The sequence below is a fragment of the Notothenia rossii genome, assembly GCF_949606895.1.
Source record: "Notothenia rossii genome assembly, chromosome: 11".
Taxonomy (NCBI): Eukaryota; Metazoa; Chordata; class Actinopteri; order Perciformes; family Nototheniidae; genus Notothenia; species Notothenia rossii.
In genome coordinates, this window is record NC_136910.1 from 30233774 (window position 1) to 30253758 (window position 19985).

General features: G+C 40.2%; 1 protein-coding gene across 4 annotated transcripts in view; it reads left to right on the forward strand.

The window, feature by feature from the left end:
• The window catches only part of dcc (DCC netrin 1 receptor), a 496426-nt gene that overhangs the window by 251109 nt on the left and 225332 nt on the right, over positions 1-19985 (forward strand). For all 4 annotated transcript variants that reach the window (XM_079658229.1, XM_079658231.1, XM_079658232.1 and 1 more), the window contains exon 8: positions 17719-17878. In XM_079658229.1, the coding sequence (XP_079514355.1) occupies positions 17719-17878 (160 nt within the window). The remainder of the gene's footprint in view (positions 1-17718; positions 17879-19985) is intronic.

Genomic DNA, 19985 nt, shown 5'->3' on the forward strand with positions numbered 1-19985 from the left:
TAGAGACTGATCTAGGGGTACAACTGTAAAACACACATATGAAAAAGATCGGTTTGCATTTTAATAATCAAATAAGTTTGTGAACATTTCCAATAACCTACCATAGCCAATAACAAATAAATGTAACTTATTTTATTTGTGTTGTTCATTCATATCTTATTTTACAAGTTAACATTTATTTATGTATGCATATTTTTAAATCTCTCCAGTTTTAAACAATATTTTTGGTTTACTGTCCTATAGTATACATTGGAATGATTTCAAGCCTGTTTTTATTATCCTAATAATTATAAAGGTGTACCTTGGAAATATTTGTTTACATAAATTGTGATCAAAACGTTTGAGACTCACTGAGATAACTTTACCTCACTGAGCCTCTCAGTCTGACAGGACAGAACTCTCCCTCCACATTATTGTAGAAACGGCTTCTTATATCCATTAGCGCAGCAGAAGCTAAAAACAATCCCCGCTGGTACCGGTGCACCCCCTCTCTCTATCTCTCTCACTTTGGCTGTGAGCTGCGGGCGCCTGATAAGCCAACATCCCCACTTTCATCACTACAGCGCCCATCGTACGGGGCAAATGGAAAATGTAACCGCGGTGAAAAGGGTGTTATCTTTACTTAATTATGAATGTTGTTACATCAAGGCTGAAAATTCGTTTTTTTGTATTATATTTGTATTATATCTTGTGGAAGTGCAGATCCCCTGTCCTCCACCAGCGGGTGCTGCAGCACCCTCAGCACCCCTACTTCCCACGGCCCTGGAAGTCAGCGTGTTGTCAGGTGACACAGCAGTGGTTTAAACAAGTTTCACTATTCAGGCAACATTTTGGTATTTTATAGAAACCCCTTACCAACTTATATTTTCAATTATTGCATTCAAAGTGAAAGAAGTAGTGTTGTTATTAATATTCTTTGATAAAATCATGACATCAGGATAATATAATCACAGCTTTGTAGCTTCTAACATGTTCTGAGGCTTCTGAAGACATCTGCACCGGTCCCTGGTTCTTCATTTGATGCTAAAAATCTGAACAAGATCACAGAGAGGCATCAAAGCTTTAAGGTTTCAAAGCGTTATAAAACGGGCTGCCATACTTTCTGTGCATTTGGCCGTTAAGGGAAACACAATAAGGACTTCGAGCAAAAATGACACCAGTAAAAACTTTTAAATGATCCAACTTCCCATGAACTGTTGCCATTACAGCTGTGATAAAAATCTGACGGCTTTCAAGTTTTTGTTAATCTACATTCAATTCATCCAGAGCAGAACATAGACCTTCTTCAGCAGCAGTGGCTTAGTCTGTAGGGCTTTGGCCTGGGAACCAAGTGTTTACCGCTTCAAGTCCCGTATGGACCAAAGTACAGAGTGTGGACTGGTAGCTGGAGAGGTGCTAGTTTCTCTTTGCCTCTTTGGTGCTGCTGAGCAATGCAACAAACCCCAACAGCTGCCTGGAGCCGTAAAAACACATGTCTCATAAGAAGCATCTAAATGACCCCTGAGCGAGAAAGGATAACGCACTTTGGCACAGAACTCAAGATGAAGATACCCTTATTACTTATCGTAGCTGGACATACAAGATATCTGATTAAAGCTGAGGTTCCAAGATTATATACTGTAGGTATAGTATCATCACTGAGCGATCCGAACTCGCAACAGGGGAAGCAAACACAGACATTACAACACGTACATTTACGGAGCTTTTACGGGAGATCGTCTCACCGTAGCTGTCAATCGGATCAAAATATGTGTTCAATGACATTAAAACGAGAAAAAATGCGGCTGAATCGGTTAATCCATATGTTAATAATGTGTCTGTCGCTTTGAAAGAAATTATTTATAATCCATAATTCAATTTTTATGTAAAAATCGGAGAAAAAAAGCTGCTAATGGTAGCCACCAGAGTGTATGCAGCTTCCGGTTTTGGCCACGCGTCACCCTTACTCCTTATTTGGTAATGCATGTGTGTATTTGGGAGTTCCCCTCGATTCCATTGGCTCTGATGGTTAGAAAGAGATGTCAATCATCAAGATCGACCAAGGGGGGCCAGAGATATGGAAAATCTACCCAAATGACACCAGAAGTGTTAGTTTTTTTGCTAAATCTCTCTAAAAAGGTCAAATTTCACTTGTTTTGCATCAATCTTGATACAGGGTACTTATTATATGTTGTAGTTTGGATTCCTAAAGCTCTTAGTCTACCATCCCATCATTCAAGGGTGGTTTTTACTATAAGTAATCTTTTTTGTTTTTGGACTGACACAATAATTTACCTTTTTTCACTGTGTTCAATATGAATTCACTTTAAAATAAAAACATCTACAGTTGCAAGAAAAAGTATGTGAACCCTTTGGAATTACCTGGATTTCTGTTCCACAGCACTACTGGCAAAATATTCTATGATTAAGGCCATCTGTCCACCAATTGAAGCTCAACAGAAGATGGGTGATGCAACAGGACAACGACCCAAAGCACAGAAGTAAATCAACAACAGAATGGCTTCAACAGAAGAAAATACGCCTTCTGGAGTGGCCCAGTCAGAGTCCTGACCTCAACCCAATTGAGATGCTGTGGCATGACCTCAAGAGAGCGATTCACACCAGACATCCCAAGAATATTGCTGAACTGAAACAGTTTTGTAAAGAGAAATGGTCCAAAATTCCTCCTGACCGTTGTGCAGGTCTGATATGCAACTATAGGAAACGTTTGGTTGAGGTTATTGCTGCCAAAGGAGGGTCAACCAGTTATTAAATCCAAGGGTTCACATACTTTTTCCACCCTGCACTGTGAATGTTTACATGGTGTGTTCAATAAAAACATAAAAACATATAATTGTTTGTATGGTTTTAGCTTAAGCAGACTGTGTTTGTCTATTGTTGTCACTTAGATGAAGATCAGAACACATTTTATGACCAATTTATGCAGAAATCCAGGTAGTTCCAAAGGGTTCACATACTTTTTCTTGCAACTGTATATGCCATATTTATAAGGTGAATATACCCAGAGCCCTTATTAGCCCTGGTACTTGTTCCCCCTGAACTCTTTAGTCCCTCGAACTGTCCTAGTAGATCGCGTTCTCACCGGAATAAGTCCCTGAGGGAGGATTAGGCAAATGAAACCGCTGACGTCACTTCTTCTTCTTCTGCTTTGGGTTCACAAAACCTTTTTTACGGACGTGGTTTGCAATTCGCCCTGCCAATCAGAAATTGTTAGTGTGGCTGACACACCCACGAACCATTTGCTCCCCAGGAAAGTACCACCTCTCTAGCAGGGACTATCTGGGGTGAAAAGGTTCACGCAAGCTAGGGACTAGTTCCAGATCCTTTTTGGTGTGAAACCAAATCGTCCCTCCCCCCCCCCCCCCCTTATCGGCCTAGTTCGGGGGGAAAAGTATTCCGGTGTGAAAGCGCCTATTATTGTCAGTGCACTGTGTTTTGTCCTTTTCCAGTGTATTCTTTTAAATAACAAACACACACCCACACACACACACACACACACGTAGAAATCCCATTTGTTGTAGCAACCTCAGATCTAAAACCAAACACCCCAAAAGATCATTCAGGCAGCAGAAACAATATAAATGCAGAACAGCTTGTAGAAAATGGAGAGAGTGATGGGAGGAATTGAGGCTGTGTGTGTGTGTGTGTGTGTGTGTGTGTGTGTGTGTGTGTGTGTGTGTGTGTGTGTGTGTGTGTGTGTGTGTGTGTGTGTGTGTGTGGGTGTGTGTGTGTTTGTGCGTGCGTGCGTGCACGGAGGTATCATCGGTCTACTGGCAGACTGCAGTGTTATTTTCTGCACTTATTTAGATTGTTTTCTCGCTCTTCTTCTGTGGTGTCTGACTCTATTATTAAGCCTACCCGTCTGTTTTCGGCAGAGAGTGACGCTTTACTGCTCAGCGCCGGCGTGGCTCCTGGCCGGGTCACTGAGCAGGAACGAGTATGCCCTTCACACCTTGAAATCTCATCTCCCAGAGACGAAAGGGGGCGTGATAACACTCCTCTGTTTCCATCCATCCTGCTTTCTTCCAGTTACTCCTAATACTGTCCTTTATCTCTATCTGGAGCTCTGATTCCTCTGTCTCTTTCTTTGTCCATGCTTCTTTTCTTTTTCTTCTCCACCTTCTTTTATACCCCTCTTTCTTCTCCTCCTATCTATATGTTTTAATCATGTCATAACACGACATAACGAGATATGAGTATGTGTGTGTGTGTGTGTGTGTGTGTGTGTGTGTGTGTGTGTGTGTGTGTGTGTGTGTGTGTGTGTGTGTGTGTGTGTTCAGTGAAGCTTTATTGTACCGACATGTTACAAGCATTTAGACTCTGTATAAAGTCACAACCTTTGAACCCGAGGATAGATTGGATTTCTCTCAGCTTATGATTGAGGGGAGAAGAGGAGATGGAGGAGGAGTTGTGAGGACAGTTGATGGTGTCATGATTTCAGATGATCACCAGCCTGCTGGTGTGGAGCCGCTGTAAACACTGTGCTCTGCAGCAGCATGGTGGCCTCTTAGAGCTGGGACCACTGCTGATCACCCTCACTCTCCGGGAACTCCAGGCCTTTCTCAATCTGCATTCTTCTCAGTCCTTGAGTTCAATCATTTATTAATGAGCACATGACCCAGGGGGGGAAAGGCTTTCGGTGTCAAACATCATCATCAAACAGAGGCTCAGACTCAGTCTAACACAAAAGACATAAGAAGACCTTCTAGTGAACTTGTGAAATGTTGGCAATCACAACCCAAAGACTTAAATTATTCAAAATCCTCTGTTGGCCGACAACAGACCATTTTCACTCTGCATATTTTACCAAGAGTCGTTTGGCAGTTGATTTGTTTAACTCAATTTATTGTGGATGCACATTTTTCTAACTAATGCTCATGTGTCTTTTGGGTAGCTACCTCTGTGCACCCTTGATTCCTTATGAAGTCTTCTCATACAGATTTTGTATTATTGAAAACAGTTTAGGTTACAGATGTATTGGTTTTATAACAATGAAAAGTGTTGCAAAAAACGGATTTTGCAAGTTTGTTGAACTGAAGTTCAACTTTCCAAGTTGGAACTCCCAAAGAATGCAAGTTTAAAATGTAGTCAATATTGAGAAAGGACTAAACTTTTCCGTCGCATGCGGTACCTCAGAGCTCCACTCTGATTGGTTCTACTCTATGCACTGTCAAATGCATCTGTCAAAGGAGTTCATGAAGACTCAGACGAAGGAGAGAAAGCAGGCAGGGAGAACTGAAAGGAAGGAAGGGGAACTGAACGGCAACAGAATTCAAACATATGTTTATATAATCATAGTTGCAGATTAATAGTCAAATCCGTAAAGTATCAGGTGATCGTGTATACGGATCATCAACAAAACTATGACATATTGTAAACAAGCCCTAAACTGGTTGAATGAGTATCCGCTGTCACACAAGATTAGAGATCATGGCTGCTCTATTTACTTTATATTTTGTTTGTTTTTTGGCCCAGAAACTTTACATTAGTTGGGCAAACATAATCATCCTGATATCACACTTTGATTTTCTGTCCTAGAGTTCATGGTGAACATGTGTTTTATGGTTTGGAGATGTGAAGTGTAGGTGAGACAAAAATTTTTTTTTGAAGTTGTGCCAGTGTCCTCATGATGATAGGGATGTTTTTACTGATGCAGCTGTAAATGCTGTGTGGAATTACTCTGCTACAAGTGAAAGTCCTGCATTAAAAATGTTACTGAAGTAAAAGTACAAAAGTATTAGCAGCAAAATATACTTAAGTACCAGATCTAAAGGTACTCATTATCCAAAGTGGCAATTTTTGGAATAAAACATACTATATCACTGGAGTTTAATTGGTGATGTCTATTCTTTTAATCAGTCAGTTGGTAAAGGATGAGATAACCATAATACATGTTTATAGAGCCAGATATCTCTATCCATAATAGTAGATCATAATGTGTTATTTGTATAAACGATAATAAAATGTACCTGCAAAAGTAACTAGTAATACATGTTTTCAAATGTAGTGAGTCAAAAGTACAATATAAGCTTGCAAAATGTAGTTGAGTAAAAGTATAAAGTAGCATTAAATGACAATACTTAAGTGAAGTTCATTTACCTACTTAAGTACAGTACAGAACATTTACTTAGCTACTTTTGAAAACGTACAGACTATAATCAATGACAGTCGAGCTCGCACATTGTGGTCACACCAGAATGCAAGAGTGTCAAATGTTGCACCCATTGATAAAGCATATGTACGCTGTAGTACATGGCGAAGGACCGGACGAAGTGGCGCCAGCAGCTGCGCGAAGGTGGTGACAGACTTGATAAAGACTGGATTTGTGGACTTGCTCAAAAACGTGGAAATACTGTATCTCTCTGATTGCACTGTACAATCTCTTGTAGATTGTTTTGCCAATAATAAAAAGTGGCGCTGTATTTCCATCACAAAATACACCAAAAGCAGCGAATAAGCCCCCCTGAGCATGGTTGCAATGGTTGCCTTGTTGCCCTTCTGGTTATTCTCCACGTTGGATTTAGCAACAATCATGTAGTTCTCCATGTCCACTTGTTGCTGATGGTTGTGGTTGATAGAGGAGCTGTAGATGTTGCACTAACATCTGGAGCATGGTCAGTAGCGTCTGGAGCACAAATGCAACCCTGTGATCCGCCATTGTTGTTGTTGGCGAAACGTATCAGCAACAATGACGCGGGTGATGCGGGGGTGAGCAGGAGAGGTGGGGAGAGGCGGGGCTATGATCGTATAGGCCAGGGCGTACACACGGAGCCGCAAGCGTTTCGTCCTCAGACCGACAATATACCTACCACCACTTTGGGAGCCGTTATCAAAGTGTATCGGATTCGGGCACTGAATCCGCATTTCCATGTCAGCCTTGTCTGGACGAACCGTCTAAACCAGGGGTTCCCAACCTTTATTGTGCCAAGGACCGGCAGATACATAAAAAAAAATTCGCGGACCGGTTGTCCATTTTAACTGATTTTAATATTTACTCACCACCAGCAGGTAGCAACAGAGGCTAATTGTATGTAAGAGCCCGAACAAATACTAGAAGAATATGCATCCAAAACATATTAACAATGTTTAAAAAAGAACCAGTGTCGTTTTTTGGTTTTTCGGAAAAACGGAAAACAAAAAAACCGACGTTATTCAGTTTTTAAACCAAAACGGGAAAACAGATAAATCAACGTTTTGGTTTTGTTTGTATGATTTACGGACAATCGGACAACGAGGAGAAGGCACATTATGAAGGAGATGTCCGGTCGCCAGGGTGTGTGTGTGTATGTGTGACACTGGCATTTGTTTTCAGAAGATATTATGATAGTGTTGTTCGTTCCGGTGCACTCCGACAGCATTTAGCACTACATCGAGATTAAGATTAAACTAATTTATTTTGGGAACACCCGCAAATAGGCTACCTATTGAGTTAGCCAGATTGTGTGTAAATGACTGTTCATGGTCATTTGAAAACAAATGCCGGTGTCGTACAGACACAAACACACCGAACACAGAGAGCTGAGCTGAGCAGAGCACACAATCACACACACACACACACAGACACACAGACACACAGAGACAGACACAGACACAGACACACACACACACACACACACACACACACACACACACACACACACACACACACACACACACACACACACACACACACACACACACACACACACACACACACACACACACACACACACACACACACACACACACACACACACACACACACACATCATGCGCCTTGGTGACTGGACATCTGGACATCTCCTTCATAAAACTAATAAAAGGGGGAGTAATCGGGCAGTTCGATGTGTGTAGTGATGCGTGTGGTGTGTGTGGTTAACACGTAGCAGCCTGCAGTCACTCTTAAGCTGTTCTGATGAAGGTAAACACAGTGAAGGCGGTGCGTAAAAAGGCACAGCTCTCCGCACGCTGGTGCTGCACTTCTCAGAGGCAGAGTATACGTCCCGCTGCCCCCTGATGCTGCAGCCATTTCATGAAGTGAAGGAGGTTTTCCTTCTATAAAACAGCTGTGGGCAGCAGATACTGTGAGAGTCCCAGACATGAATTGATAGATCAAGGCGGACTGGTTTACTCTCCTATTTTGCCAATCCGGTGCTTAAACAAATAGCTCTACACCCCTGGCCGACATGTCCTTAAAATGAAGTCAGAGTTTGGAATATATCTCAAATAATTTATGCACTGCCATTTCCCCACATAAACATAACAGTCTGCAATCAAACGGTTGTCTCCTGTGCGCTCCTCTCCCTACTTGGCGCACCGGTAACTTTCTCATACTGAGACCTTAGGCTGAGCCGCCGAATCCCTCGGAACATCATAAAAGCCATTTTCAACGGTTTTCTGGTGAAAGATTAACTAGGCTACTGGATGAAATAATGTGACTGGTATAGGTGCGAAAATTATAAAAAAATATTATGATAAAATATTTGTATACATTTATAATTCTGCAAATATTACGATAAACTCACAGCTATTTTGCGGCCCAGCAGTAACACCTCCGGTACCGAGAGCATTAGCGGATTCAACTGATATAGTCTCTGTGTGGACGGGGCCTTATATTGTACAGGAGAGCACCATATCTTATGCACCATGTCTCACTCATCTGGCCAAGTATTGTCGAGCCATCAGTGTGGTCCACCTGCTGCATCACTGTCCAAAATTACAGTCGGCTTCAGCCTTTTAAACACGAACACCTTCAGGGAGACCGGTTTCTGTCCTCTTCCTGTGAGAGACAGACCTGCTTCATCAGCTTATATGGAGCTATTCATGGAGGAGGAAAAGGCAAGAGTCAGTGCCAAGAGCAAAAACACAGCTTCCTATATACCAACCCAGTCTCACGGCATTTTGTCTTATAGTCACGACATTTGATCTATTGATTCGTGTTCACCAACACCTTTTTACCTTCTAATTTGTTATTCTTTTCTAAATAACACACTGTTATTTACTCAACAATAACACACAATTATCCTTGTTTTTGTTTATTTGTTTGATTCTATAATCTCTGGCTTTTTTGGCGTCCGTCAGGAACTGAATTTCAAAATAAAATAACCGGAAACAGACGTAGGCCTATATAAGGGACATTTCGAGCATGATTACCCAAGATCCTCAGCTATGGTTTAAGCTTGGTGATTGGATGTTTTATGCATGCACGTTGGGATATGGTGTTAATGCGATATGAAATCCGAAAAACATTTCGGAGTTTAGGATGGCCGAAGACACTACAATCCCCAGCTATCGTTTCGGACTATAGTCCCTTTGCTTGAAAATCTCTGTGACTAATCTTCAAGCTCTGGGATTGGATGTTGGAATGGCAGTGCGCCAAGGTTACGCCGAGTGTCAAATAGCTCTTTGAAATGGAACGACACCATGGCAGACTATCCAAAACTAGACTTGAACGGGACCAGCCACTTCCCCCCCCCCCCCCCCCCCCCAGAACTACACATGCTGGCTGTTGTGTTTCGCAAAATGTTCTATGGGGCGTCTCTACTGGCAATGTTTTCGTTTTTCCCACAATTAGCAGTTGCCACTGCCAGTATTAAACACATTGGTGTTTTCAAATTTAAAACATATAATTGATAAATGGGTGGAAATCGCTTGTGTCAATAATGCGCAGCATTAATATACTGTATACCCACATGACAGCTCATTGTTACTTTGTAATTGTACTCCACTACAATTCAGAGGTTAACCTGGTATTTTTACTCCACTACATTTATTTGAGTTACTTTGCAGATTCTGATTAATGATGTGAAATATAAACAACCCTTAAAGCAGAATTTAGTTACACCTGAGTAATATTCAGGAAAAGGTGATTGTCAAGTGCCAACAATCAGGAGAGATATTTGATAGTTGGTGCTTGAGAAGACTAAACATTAATCTGCAGATCTCTATAAAGTATATTCATTACTCGTTATTCTCTACTAATAGTTAATTAAAGATTGTATATAATGGCTATTTTCACATCCATTTCAAGATTTTCAAAGGTTTATTGACATATCATATACACAACTACGGTGTAGTTATCCAATGAATGAACAACTTTGGTCACAGGTTCCTCAACAGTGCATTACAAGACATCTATCAATATGTGTGTATACCACAACATTAAACTGTCAAATTCTGCACATTTCTTATACTATCTACCAGTGATGGAGTACTCGAGTCCTGGACTTGGACTCGAGTGCCGATTTTCGGGACTCGTGACTCGACTCGGACTCGTGCACTGATTGACGCGACTCGGACTTGGACTCGTGAATTCTCGCGTATGCTGACTTGGACTCGGACTCATGAAATGTTCCCCCCATGATGACTTGGACTCGATTTGTACATTGACGCTCTGATTTGGACTCGGACTCGGACTCGTGAATTTCCCCCACACGATGACTCGGACTCGACTTGTACATTGACGCTCTGACTTGGATTCAGACTCGGACTCGAGCAAGTTTTCTCTGGAGTCTGATGTCCTCTATCCTGGCGTGTGCACCTGTGAGGCGAGTTCACGTACTTGTCCCCGCTCTTCCAGTCTAGAGATGTCTAGAGACACACCCCGCATCGTGCTGTATGCTTTCACACATTCTGCTTCCACATTCCACATTCTAGCGCAAAATGCTCGTTATGTGGAAACAATATTGAAGAGAAGGCTCCGTAACACATTACTCTAAGGATCGAGTTCAGACATGGCCGTCTTGAACACTATCATCAGAGTAACGTGATCTAATCAATAAATAAAGATTCAGCCGATAACACGAAAGCACATGGCTACTTACTGTAACATGCAGAATGACGTCATTTTGCATGCTAAGTAGCCATATGCTTTCCGGGGCTAAATCTTTATCAGTAAACCCAGCGCCATATAGATAGATTCTATCTATATGGCGCTAAGTAAACCGATTTAACCGGTAAAAGTTCCTTCAAAATAAGAGTCCCTATCTTACTACTATCAAAATAAAAGTACAAAAAGAAAACTTTACCATAGGAAAATATTGGCATACAAATATAATCACTTCTCTAAAAGGTAACTCATTTTAAATATAGTTAGACATATTAAAGGTCATTTGCAATAATAATAATAACAATATTAATACTAGTAATACGCTTTGTATTAGTATAGCACCTATTACAATAATTGTAGCCAAACTGGCTTCACAGCAGTTCAATAGACAGATTAGTATAACATGACAGGATAAAAGCAATATAGAGGAGCAGCTACATTTCAACACATATATCCACAAAGATTAATACATGAAGACTTGTGACTCGGACTTGACTTCGACTCTTCTTAGGTGACTCGGACTTGGACTCGGACTTGAACACAGGTAATGATGACTCGGACTCGACTCGGGCACTCCTTGGGTGATTCGGACTTGGACTCGGACTCGAACACATGTAATGATGACTCGGACTCAACTCGGACACTCCTTGAGTGACTCGGACTCGACTACGACTCTCCCTTGGTGACTCGGACTTGGACTCGGACTCGAAGAGTGGTGACTCGAGAGTGACTTGGACTCGTGAATTGATGACTTGACTACAACAATGCTATCTACATACATCTTATAAGAGTATAATTCATATGTATAATATCAGTTAAAATAAGTGCTTCAACATAGTTAACATGGCAGGAAAGCAATATATTAGACGTTAAGTACTTTTTCAGGCTTAATATTTATCTGTAGATACCCCCAAAGCTTTTTTCTTATTCAAAAGAATACATTAACCTTAAGTATTCTTTAATGTTTAAGGCGAGACACTGCAGGCAAAAACATAGTTTTTCATGCACTGGTCAATTTTTTGTGCTATTTTGATTCCATAACATGTTTTCTTTCTGGCTTTTGGAAGGAAAACGTACAAAATACACATTTAAGTGTTTATTTTACTATAGTTTGTCTATTTGCGTCAGTAGATTTCTCCTAAATTCACCAAAAGTTAGCTTTCTAACGTAGCATAAAGTACAGCGACCGCTGTTTGCACCATGTCATCAGAGATATCGTTGGAAAGCTGCGTCTCTCCTGCACAATCTCATTGGATCCAAATATGGTCATTTCCTTTGTATCAGCAACCAATCGTGAAAGTACAAAGGGGTCTTAAACCAAGAAACAAAATCTCATTGGCTGGTGTCAATTTCTGACAACGTGATTCGTTCAGATGCGTCACGTGGTGTGCTAAAACACTTCCTGGTTAGCTTTCCGCTAGAAATTTAAATCTCACAATGGCAAAAGAACGGCGAAAAAAAACGTTCACAGAGAAGACGACAACAATTCTCACTTGCACGAAGCAAGGTTCTACAAAAAACAAATGACCCCGAACATGAAATACCTTCACGGAGTGCGTCGATGCGCAAGCTGTCATCCTAAGAACAGGAGCGTTTAGCTAGCGCCACACTGCAATCTTTAAAGGTCGTTTTCTTAAAATGAGTTTTTGCTCCTACTCTGAGTTCGAAATGTCCACTTCAGGAGCACCAAACCTTCCAGTTATATTCCTATCAACATTATGAAGGTTTATACAGAAAGGTTTGTTCATATATCATTCATAGCCTGAATTATATAACATTTTATACCTAAAAACATGGCGAAAATTGATATTATACATATATATATATATAATCCCTTCTGTAAAAGCCTTAGATGCTAATATGACTAAGAAAAGGAAACAATAATTTTGAACCTGGCTTTATCCAAAGTTTAGATTTTGGTTCCTGAAATGTGTTAAAATATGCGCATATTTTATGAGATAATGGTTCATTTGCATATTTAAACATGCTATTTCAGAACACTTGTAATACAAAACACAATTGCCTTATTGTAAGTAATTAACTGGAGACATTTGTAGCTGATATCTTTAAGTAAAAAGAATTACCTTAAAAACCCCTTAAATAAAGGTTAATTTGTTTTTATGTTTTGCACACCCTCCTATTAATATCTTTGTACATCCTGCACTAAACTGTCTTATTTAGAGATCACTTACAGTGTCTTCTTGATTTTTTATATTCTATATTTCTAATATTGACCTTCTACTTTCCCCCTATTTTGTATGTATTCTTAATATTTTTTTCATCAAATATAACATATTAAAAAAATAATTCAATAACGTGCTTTAACCACTCGGCGGTGCACACAAGGTACACACAGCATACTAATAAAAACGTTGTATTATTAGTGTAGGACACTTATATATGTACAGTTGCAAGAAAAGTATGTGAACCCTTTGGAACTACCTGGATTTCTGCATAAATTGGTCATAAAATGTGTTCTGATCTTCATCTAAGTCACAACAATAGACAAACACAGTCTGCTTAAGCTAAAACCACACAAACAATGATATATTTGTATGTTTTTATTTAACACACCATGTAAACATTCACAGTGCAGGGTGTAAAAACCAGAGGTAAGATGGGAACCCTTGGATTTAATAACTGGTTGACCCTCCTTTGGCAGCAATAACCTCAACCAAACGTTTCCTATAGTTGCATATCAGACCTGCACAACAGTCAGGAGGAATTTTGGACCATTCCTCTTTATAAAACTGTTTCAGTTCAGCAATATTCTTGGGATGTCTGGTGTGAATCGCTCTCTTGAGGTCATGCCACAGCATCTCAATTGGTTTGAGGTCAGGACTCTGACTGGGCCACTCCAGAAGGCGTATTTTCTTCTGTTGAAGCCATTCTGTTGTTGATTTACTTCTGTGCTTTGGGTCGTTGTCCTGTTGCATCACCCATCTTCTGTTGAGCTTCAATTGGTGGACAGATGGCCTTAAGTTCTCCAGCAAAATGTCTTGATAAACTTGAGAATTCATTTTTCCGTCGATGATGGCAATCTGTCCAGGCCCTGAGGCAGCAAAGCAGCCCCAAACCATGATGCTCCCTCCACAATACTTCACAGTTGGGATGAGGTTTTGAAATTGGTGTGCTGTGCCTTTTTTTCTCCACACATAGCGTTGTGTGTTCCTTCCAAACAACTCAACTTTGGTTTCATCTGTCCACAGAATATTTTGCCAATAGTGCTGTGGAACATCCAGGTGCTCTTTTGCAAACTTCAAACGTGCAGATCAGAACACATTTTATGACCAACTTATGCAGAAATCCAGGTAATTCCAAAGGGTTCACATACTTTTTCTTGCAACTGTATAACATCTTAAGATGTGTAGTTTTATTCATGTTTTCACACCATTTTACAGGATATTGCTATACTATTTCTCATGTTTTACTTCTACACATTGATATCTGATTTGTAAAATATCACAGACAGAAAGGTATGTCCATAATTTAATGGTAAGCTATTGAAATTCTGATTCCATAGATGTGTCTCCCTTCACCCACAACCCCTGACTATTCTCTCAACTCAGTGTTTACATTATTATATTCAAAGAAAATCAGTAAAATCTTTAAAAACTACAAGTCCTTTTATATCAGCTGTGCACCGTTATGGGGTAAATATAACCTATCTACCAATTGGATTAAATATAAAAGTCAGCCGAATTAGTGTTGATACTGCGAGGAGATGTATTTTGTGAAGAGAAATGAAAGATGTTGTTTAATTGCTGATATATTTGTGATCCACGTCAAGTATTCAGTTTCCGTGGCAGTTCTTCCTGTTTGTCTAGAAGTCTACTCATCAGGGATCTATAAATAAAGAACTACGGCAGATGTGTAATATTTAATGCAGCCGAATCTTATATTAAACTGCCGCTATTTGATGACTTCCAAAGAGAAAAGCAAGAACACTCGGAATAAAGTATTATTTTCTTTAAATGTTTTTCGGATTTCATATCGCATTAACACTATATCCCAACGTGCATTGCGGCTAAAACATCCAATCACCGAGCTGAGGATCTTGGGTAATCAGTTCAGCGGGTGTGTATCTGTTTCCGGTTATTTTATTTTGAAATTCAGTTCCTGACGTACGCCAAAAAAGCCAGAGATTATATAATTAAACAAATAAATAAAAACAAGGACAATTGTGTGTTAATGGTGAATAAATAACAGTGTGTTATTTAGAAAAGAATAACAAATTAGAACGAAGAAAATATAAAAAAACATACAGATTTCAGTATTCGGAGGCTCTGAGCCCCATTTATTTTCCTCACGGATGGCAAAAAAAGTCAGACATTATACGATTTAAAATAAAAACAAAAATCGTGGCTTGATATTGAGTAAGAAGATGTTTTTATGAACCACACAGCTTCCGGTCTTCAAAGACCCGACCGGAGAAAAAGACGAGGTGCAGGCACGAAACACACTACCAATAGAAATACATTGCTTTAAAAAAAAAAATTAGAATCATTCTGTGTGACATGAAAAAAAGGGGAAAATCATGTTGGTGAACACAAATCAATAGATTAAATGTCGTGACTATAACACGAAATGCCGTGAGACTGGGTTATACTGTTTGTGCCATTGAATGTTTTGCAGCACAATAAGACATTTGTGAAGCCTTTGTAACGGAGAAATTACCTAATAAACAGTTTTTTAATGTTAGGAATCCTTGCTATTAATGGTGACCTGACAACAAAAACAAACAGTCCATCATTTTGCACCATCCGTTGTTAAAGGTTTGAATTTTGTATATATATTTATATCATGGCAAAATTCTTATTAACTTTCAGTTTGAAGGTGTGTTAATACCAGATGTCAATGTGCAACCAAAAAATGCATTTCCTGCTGAAAATGCGTTTGAATGCTGTAAACTGTGAACATTCATGGCTGAATTCAGCTGAAAATGCAGAAAAAGCTGAACATGCTATTAGCTGAATGGTAGCTGCTTTTAGCTACAAAAACCAAGTCAGTGTGTTGCTGAACTTAGCGGAGAAATGCAAAAAAGTGAAATTATTTGAATCAAATTGTTACAGCTCAAATGTATTGTAATGACTGTGTTGAAAACTTGAAAGTGAAATGTTAAACTGGAAGAGTAGGAAAAATATAGAAGAAGCTTAATATTTAAAAGAAAAGGTTTTAAAAAGGTATAAACAACAACATGTATAGCCTCAATGTCCTGAAATAGCTGAATAATGTAATAGTTGAATGGTTTCTGCAGCTGAAGATAGGCTGAAGGAGTTAAATATCAGATGTAATGTAAGTAGTAGTGAGTGAATTTGTATTAAGATGAGAAAAGAAAGTAAAAAGGCTTGGGAAAGCAGCAGAATATTTTGACTGTAAACCTTTCGACTAAAACCAAATGTCACCAATAATGTGTAAAATATGTGGAACATGTTGAAGTCAGTATGAAGTCTCCATCAGACAGAAAATAATAGGCTGAGACAGTCTGTTAAAGTCCAGTGTGTTTGTCAGTGTTTGTTTCTGTTCCGAGTACCTACTAATAACACCTGTGTGAGCCCAGAGATCAAAGATGTCCATGGTGATGTGCAGTAATCAGTGAGAGGAGAGCCTTTCCATTGGTCTGAATGTGAACGTTTTGTGGAAGAACCGTAGCAGATATCGGTGAAATGTCAACGCGTGAAGCGTCTCAGGACCCTGACGAGCGTCTCAGTGTGCTTTTGTGTACTTTCGGGTCAATAATGTGGCCTTTTTGGCAGATTAACTAAAGGTGTGAGGCAGCTGCTGTGAAGAAAGAGCAGGCTGTATTTACAATAGGCCTTAATGGAGACATTTTGACATTTGTTGTCACTTCATGCCCTTAAGAGGCCTTTTCTTTAAATATGTTGCTTGATTTTTTGTATTTCGCAGGTTTTCCTACGTTTTTTATGAAAAATTATGTCCAAGGAGTGTAGGGTTTGGGAATTATGGCAGGTTTAAAAAAATAATTGGGCGAATTTCAAGCACTCCTGCAAGATATCAAAAATCGGAATAAGATTTGAATAGCTGAATGTCTTGTGATCATTTTAAAGTTGGAATGGTTTCTGTAGCTAAATGTGGATGTATGTGGAAGGAGTAGCATTTGGCGCACGGTGTAGTTAAAAGAGGATTTGAAGGTTCCTTCCATTGAGTTCGATGTAAAAAAAAGAGTTTAAAAAGCTGAATATTTCAAAAAGTATAACATATTTTGAAAAAAGTTGAAAGTTTCCTAGCATGTGCTGAAAAGGCTGAATAGTTTGATATGTGAATGGTTTCTGTAGCTGAAAGTATGCTGAAGTTATTGAGAGCCAAACTATTGGTTGAAATAATAAGATTAAAGATTCGAAGAACTGTATGCTCATTCTCATTTGTCTTTTAGTGTTCATCGCACACTTTTCAAATGAACAAAATCTGAATTAAAAGAACATCTTTTTGAATTTTTGGAATGAATCCAGCAAGGCTTAGCAGGCAGTCATTAATGACATCCTCGCATTATTCTGAGTTGCGCTATAATGTGAGCAGCAGTCTCCACAGTCAGGTCTGTGTTGAGTGGTGACTAAAGCTTGAAATGCTCTGCTGCTTTTTCATGCCTGTGATCTTCTTTACCACTCTTCTTCCTTATCTTCTTCCTTCTTGTCTTCCACGTCTCTTCCGTTATCTGCTCATTTCATTGTCATTTGCTCCTTTTGTTTTTGATTTGCTCTGCCGCCTGCACCTTCCCTCCATCCCCCCCCCCTTCCTGTCCCTGCTTCTCCTCCCTTCCCCTCTCCTTCCCTCTCCCCTGGTTGAACTGTTGACAGATGCCACGCCCACTAAATATAGCCCCGCCCACAGTCCTCCACCCCTTCCTTCTGGCACCCCCTTGACTTACTCCTACTCCTCTGATCCCCCACCAGTGTCCCCCAGCCCGGGCGTTGCCCTCCCCTCTGCCCCCCGCGACCTGGTCCCTGTCCTAGTGTCCAGCCGATTTGTGCGCCTCAGCTGGCGCCCCCCGGAGGAGAGCGGAGGAGCCGTGCAGACTTATGGAATGTATTACTCTAAAGATGGAGTACAGAGGTAAGATGGGATTTTTTGTATTGGTCTCTGTTTGGTCCGATTCTCCCTCTCTGGCAGTGGTCCAGCCTGGAGGTCCAGACACAAACATTTTTTTAATTGTTCGGACTTCCTTTGAATTTAGGCATTTTGCTAATCACTCGTCGACTAATAAAGTCTTAATCGAGCAATTCTTGATTAGTCGAATATTTGAAAAAAAAAGGTATATAAAAAACAAAGACAAATAAAGAAGCTCCATCCGTGCGCTGCATGTGCTATGACACGTCAGCTGGAAACCCTCAGAGTTCATAAAGAGCTGTGCCTGGTCCTTAAGTTAATTTGGTCGGGCAGGAAATCCAAAGTGTCGATCTTTCTGAGCGTGTAAAGGACATGTAGACTACGACGGCAAAAAGTCTCCTCCATATCCACACCATCAGAGCGCAGAAAACAAAACAAAACACGGAGCTTATTTTTCCCGACAACGTGTGTTACTTTCTCAGACTTGTTGGAAAACAGAAGCAGTGAGTCAGGCAGTAGCCTAGCTTTGCATCAACATATATAGACCTATAATATATTGTAACGGACTGGTTATAATGTTTATGTTTTCATGTGTTTCATTGTTCAGAGTTTATTTACAGAATGTCAGCGAACGTGTCACTATTTTTGAAAGACAGTTCTTGTGGCTTGTGGCTGTGAGGTGAGTGATAGAGTGTCGTCTGATTGGTTGGGTGTCAAATCTAGAGGCAGGGACGGGGAATGCTACGAGAGAGCTGAAGGAGTCGGGTGAGAATAAGGATTTAACCTAATTATTTCATTGTTTTGGCGTGGTTACGGCCAACAGTAACCTGTGATCGTTATTAATAAACTCCCGAATTCATACCAACACGTCCCAATGTTATATTTAACTAATATTTAACTCCCTCCACCCCGGATAAAAGCACATTAAGAAGCTATTTTTCTCTAATTCCACAACGTTTGATTTAAATAACATTAGGAGAACGGATTAATAGGCTATTCATGGTTAACATGTGTTGCTAACTTTATCCGGTATCCTAGCCTAATCTGTTATCTCTAAACGTTAATCCACATAATCCACCAACATCCTTTAATACACATGTTCATTTGACTCAGATGTGTTGATAATATCCACAATATAAATCTTTAAACGTCTTCTTACCTTTAAAAGTCCATCACGAACAGTCTATTATGCTACAACTCTACTGTGCTGCTAGCCGCGGATCGTGGAACTATCAATACCGTTCCCCCGGAAGTCAGCGGAAAGCTAACTTCCGGGGAACTATTGAGGGCTCCACGATCTGCCATTGCTGTAAAAAAACTGGTCCATTGGAGTGAACGGAGATGTCGTAACCCTTCTATTATATGGCTCTGGTCAGGGCCATGCCAAGGGAAGGCAGAGTGGGTGGCTTCCCTTGGCATGGTCCTGACTAATCACTCCAATTAAATCGCATCAACTTCGTACTGTCATCACCGCTGTTAGCAAGTAGCAACATTAGCAAGTGCAGTTATGGAGGATGGAGATCTAGGGTATTTAGTAAAACATAATTTTACGAAACTTTCGCTACTTTTTTACTTTTGGACTGAGCTAATTACAGAGACGAGGACTGCTGCTGCACTTGCCGTGTGAGAGAGGGAAGGGAAGAGAAGGTGGACTATCACATGCAATGTTTCTGCACTTAACTGAAGTCATGTGTTTCATACACGTAGCCTACTGATACTTTGATGTGAACGTACAACTTTAAAATTCTCCTGATTTAGTGAATGAATGAATGCTTGTTTTTATTCATTACCGAATCTGCATTGCGCTTTAAGCGGCGGGTTATGCATTTGGGTTGGGGGTTGGCTGCATCAATTAATAAGAAAATGCATAAATTAATAAGACGAGAGAGTTTCGGCAGGAGAGTGCATGCGGACGTGTCGGTTAGATAACAGCCGTGTGCAAGTCCTGCACCTGTATGATACAAATGTGTGTAAAATTATACCGGAAGCTGTAATAACTCATCTGGTTACGTTATTACAGATGTAGCACTGAATTTCGGACTCCAGTTTACAGCTTCCTGCCTACGGCCTGCCAAAGACCAGTATAGAGGAATGTTAAGGCCTCCCACTATTT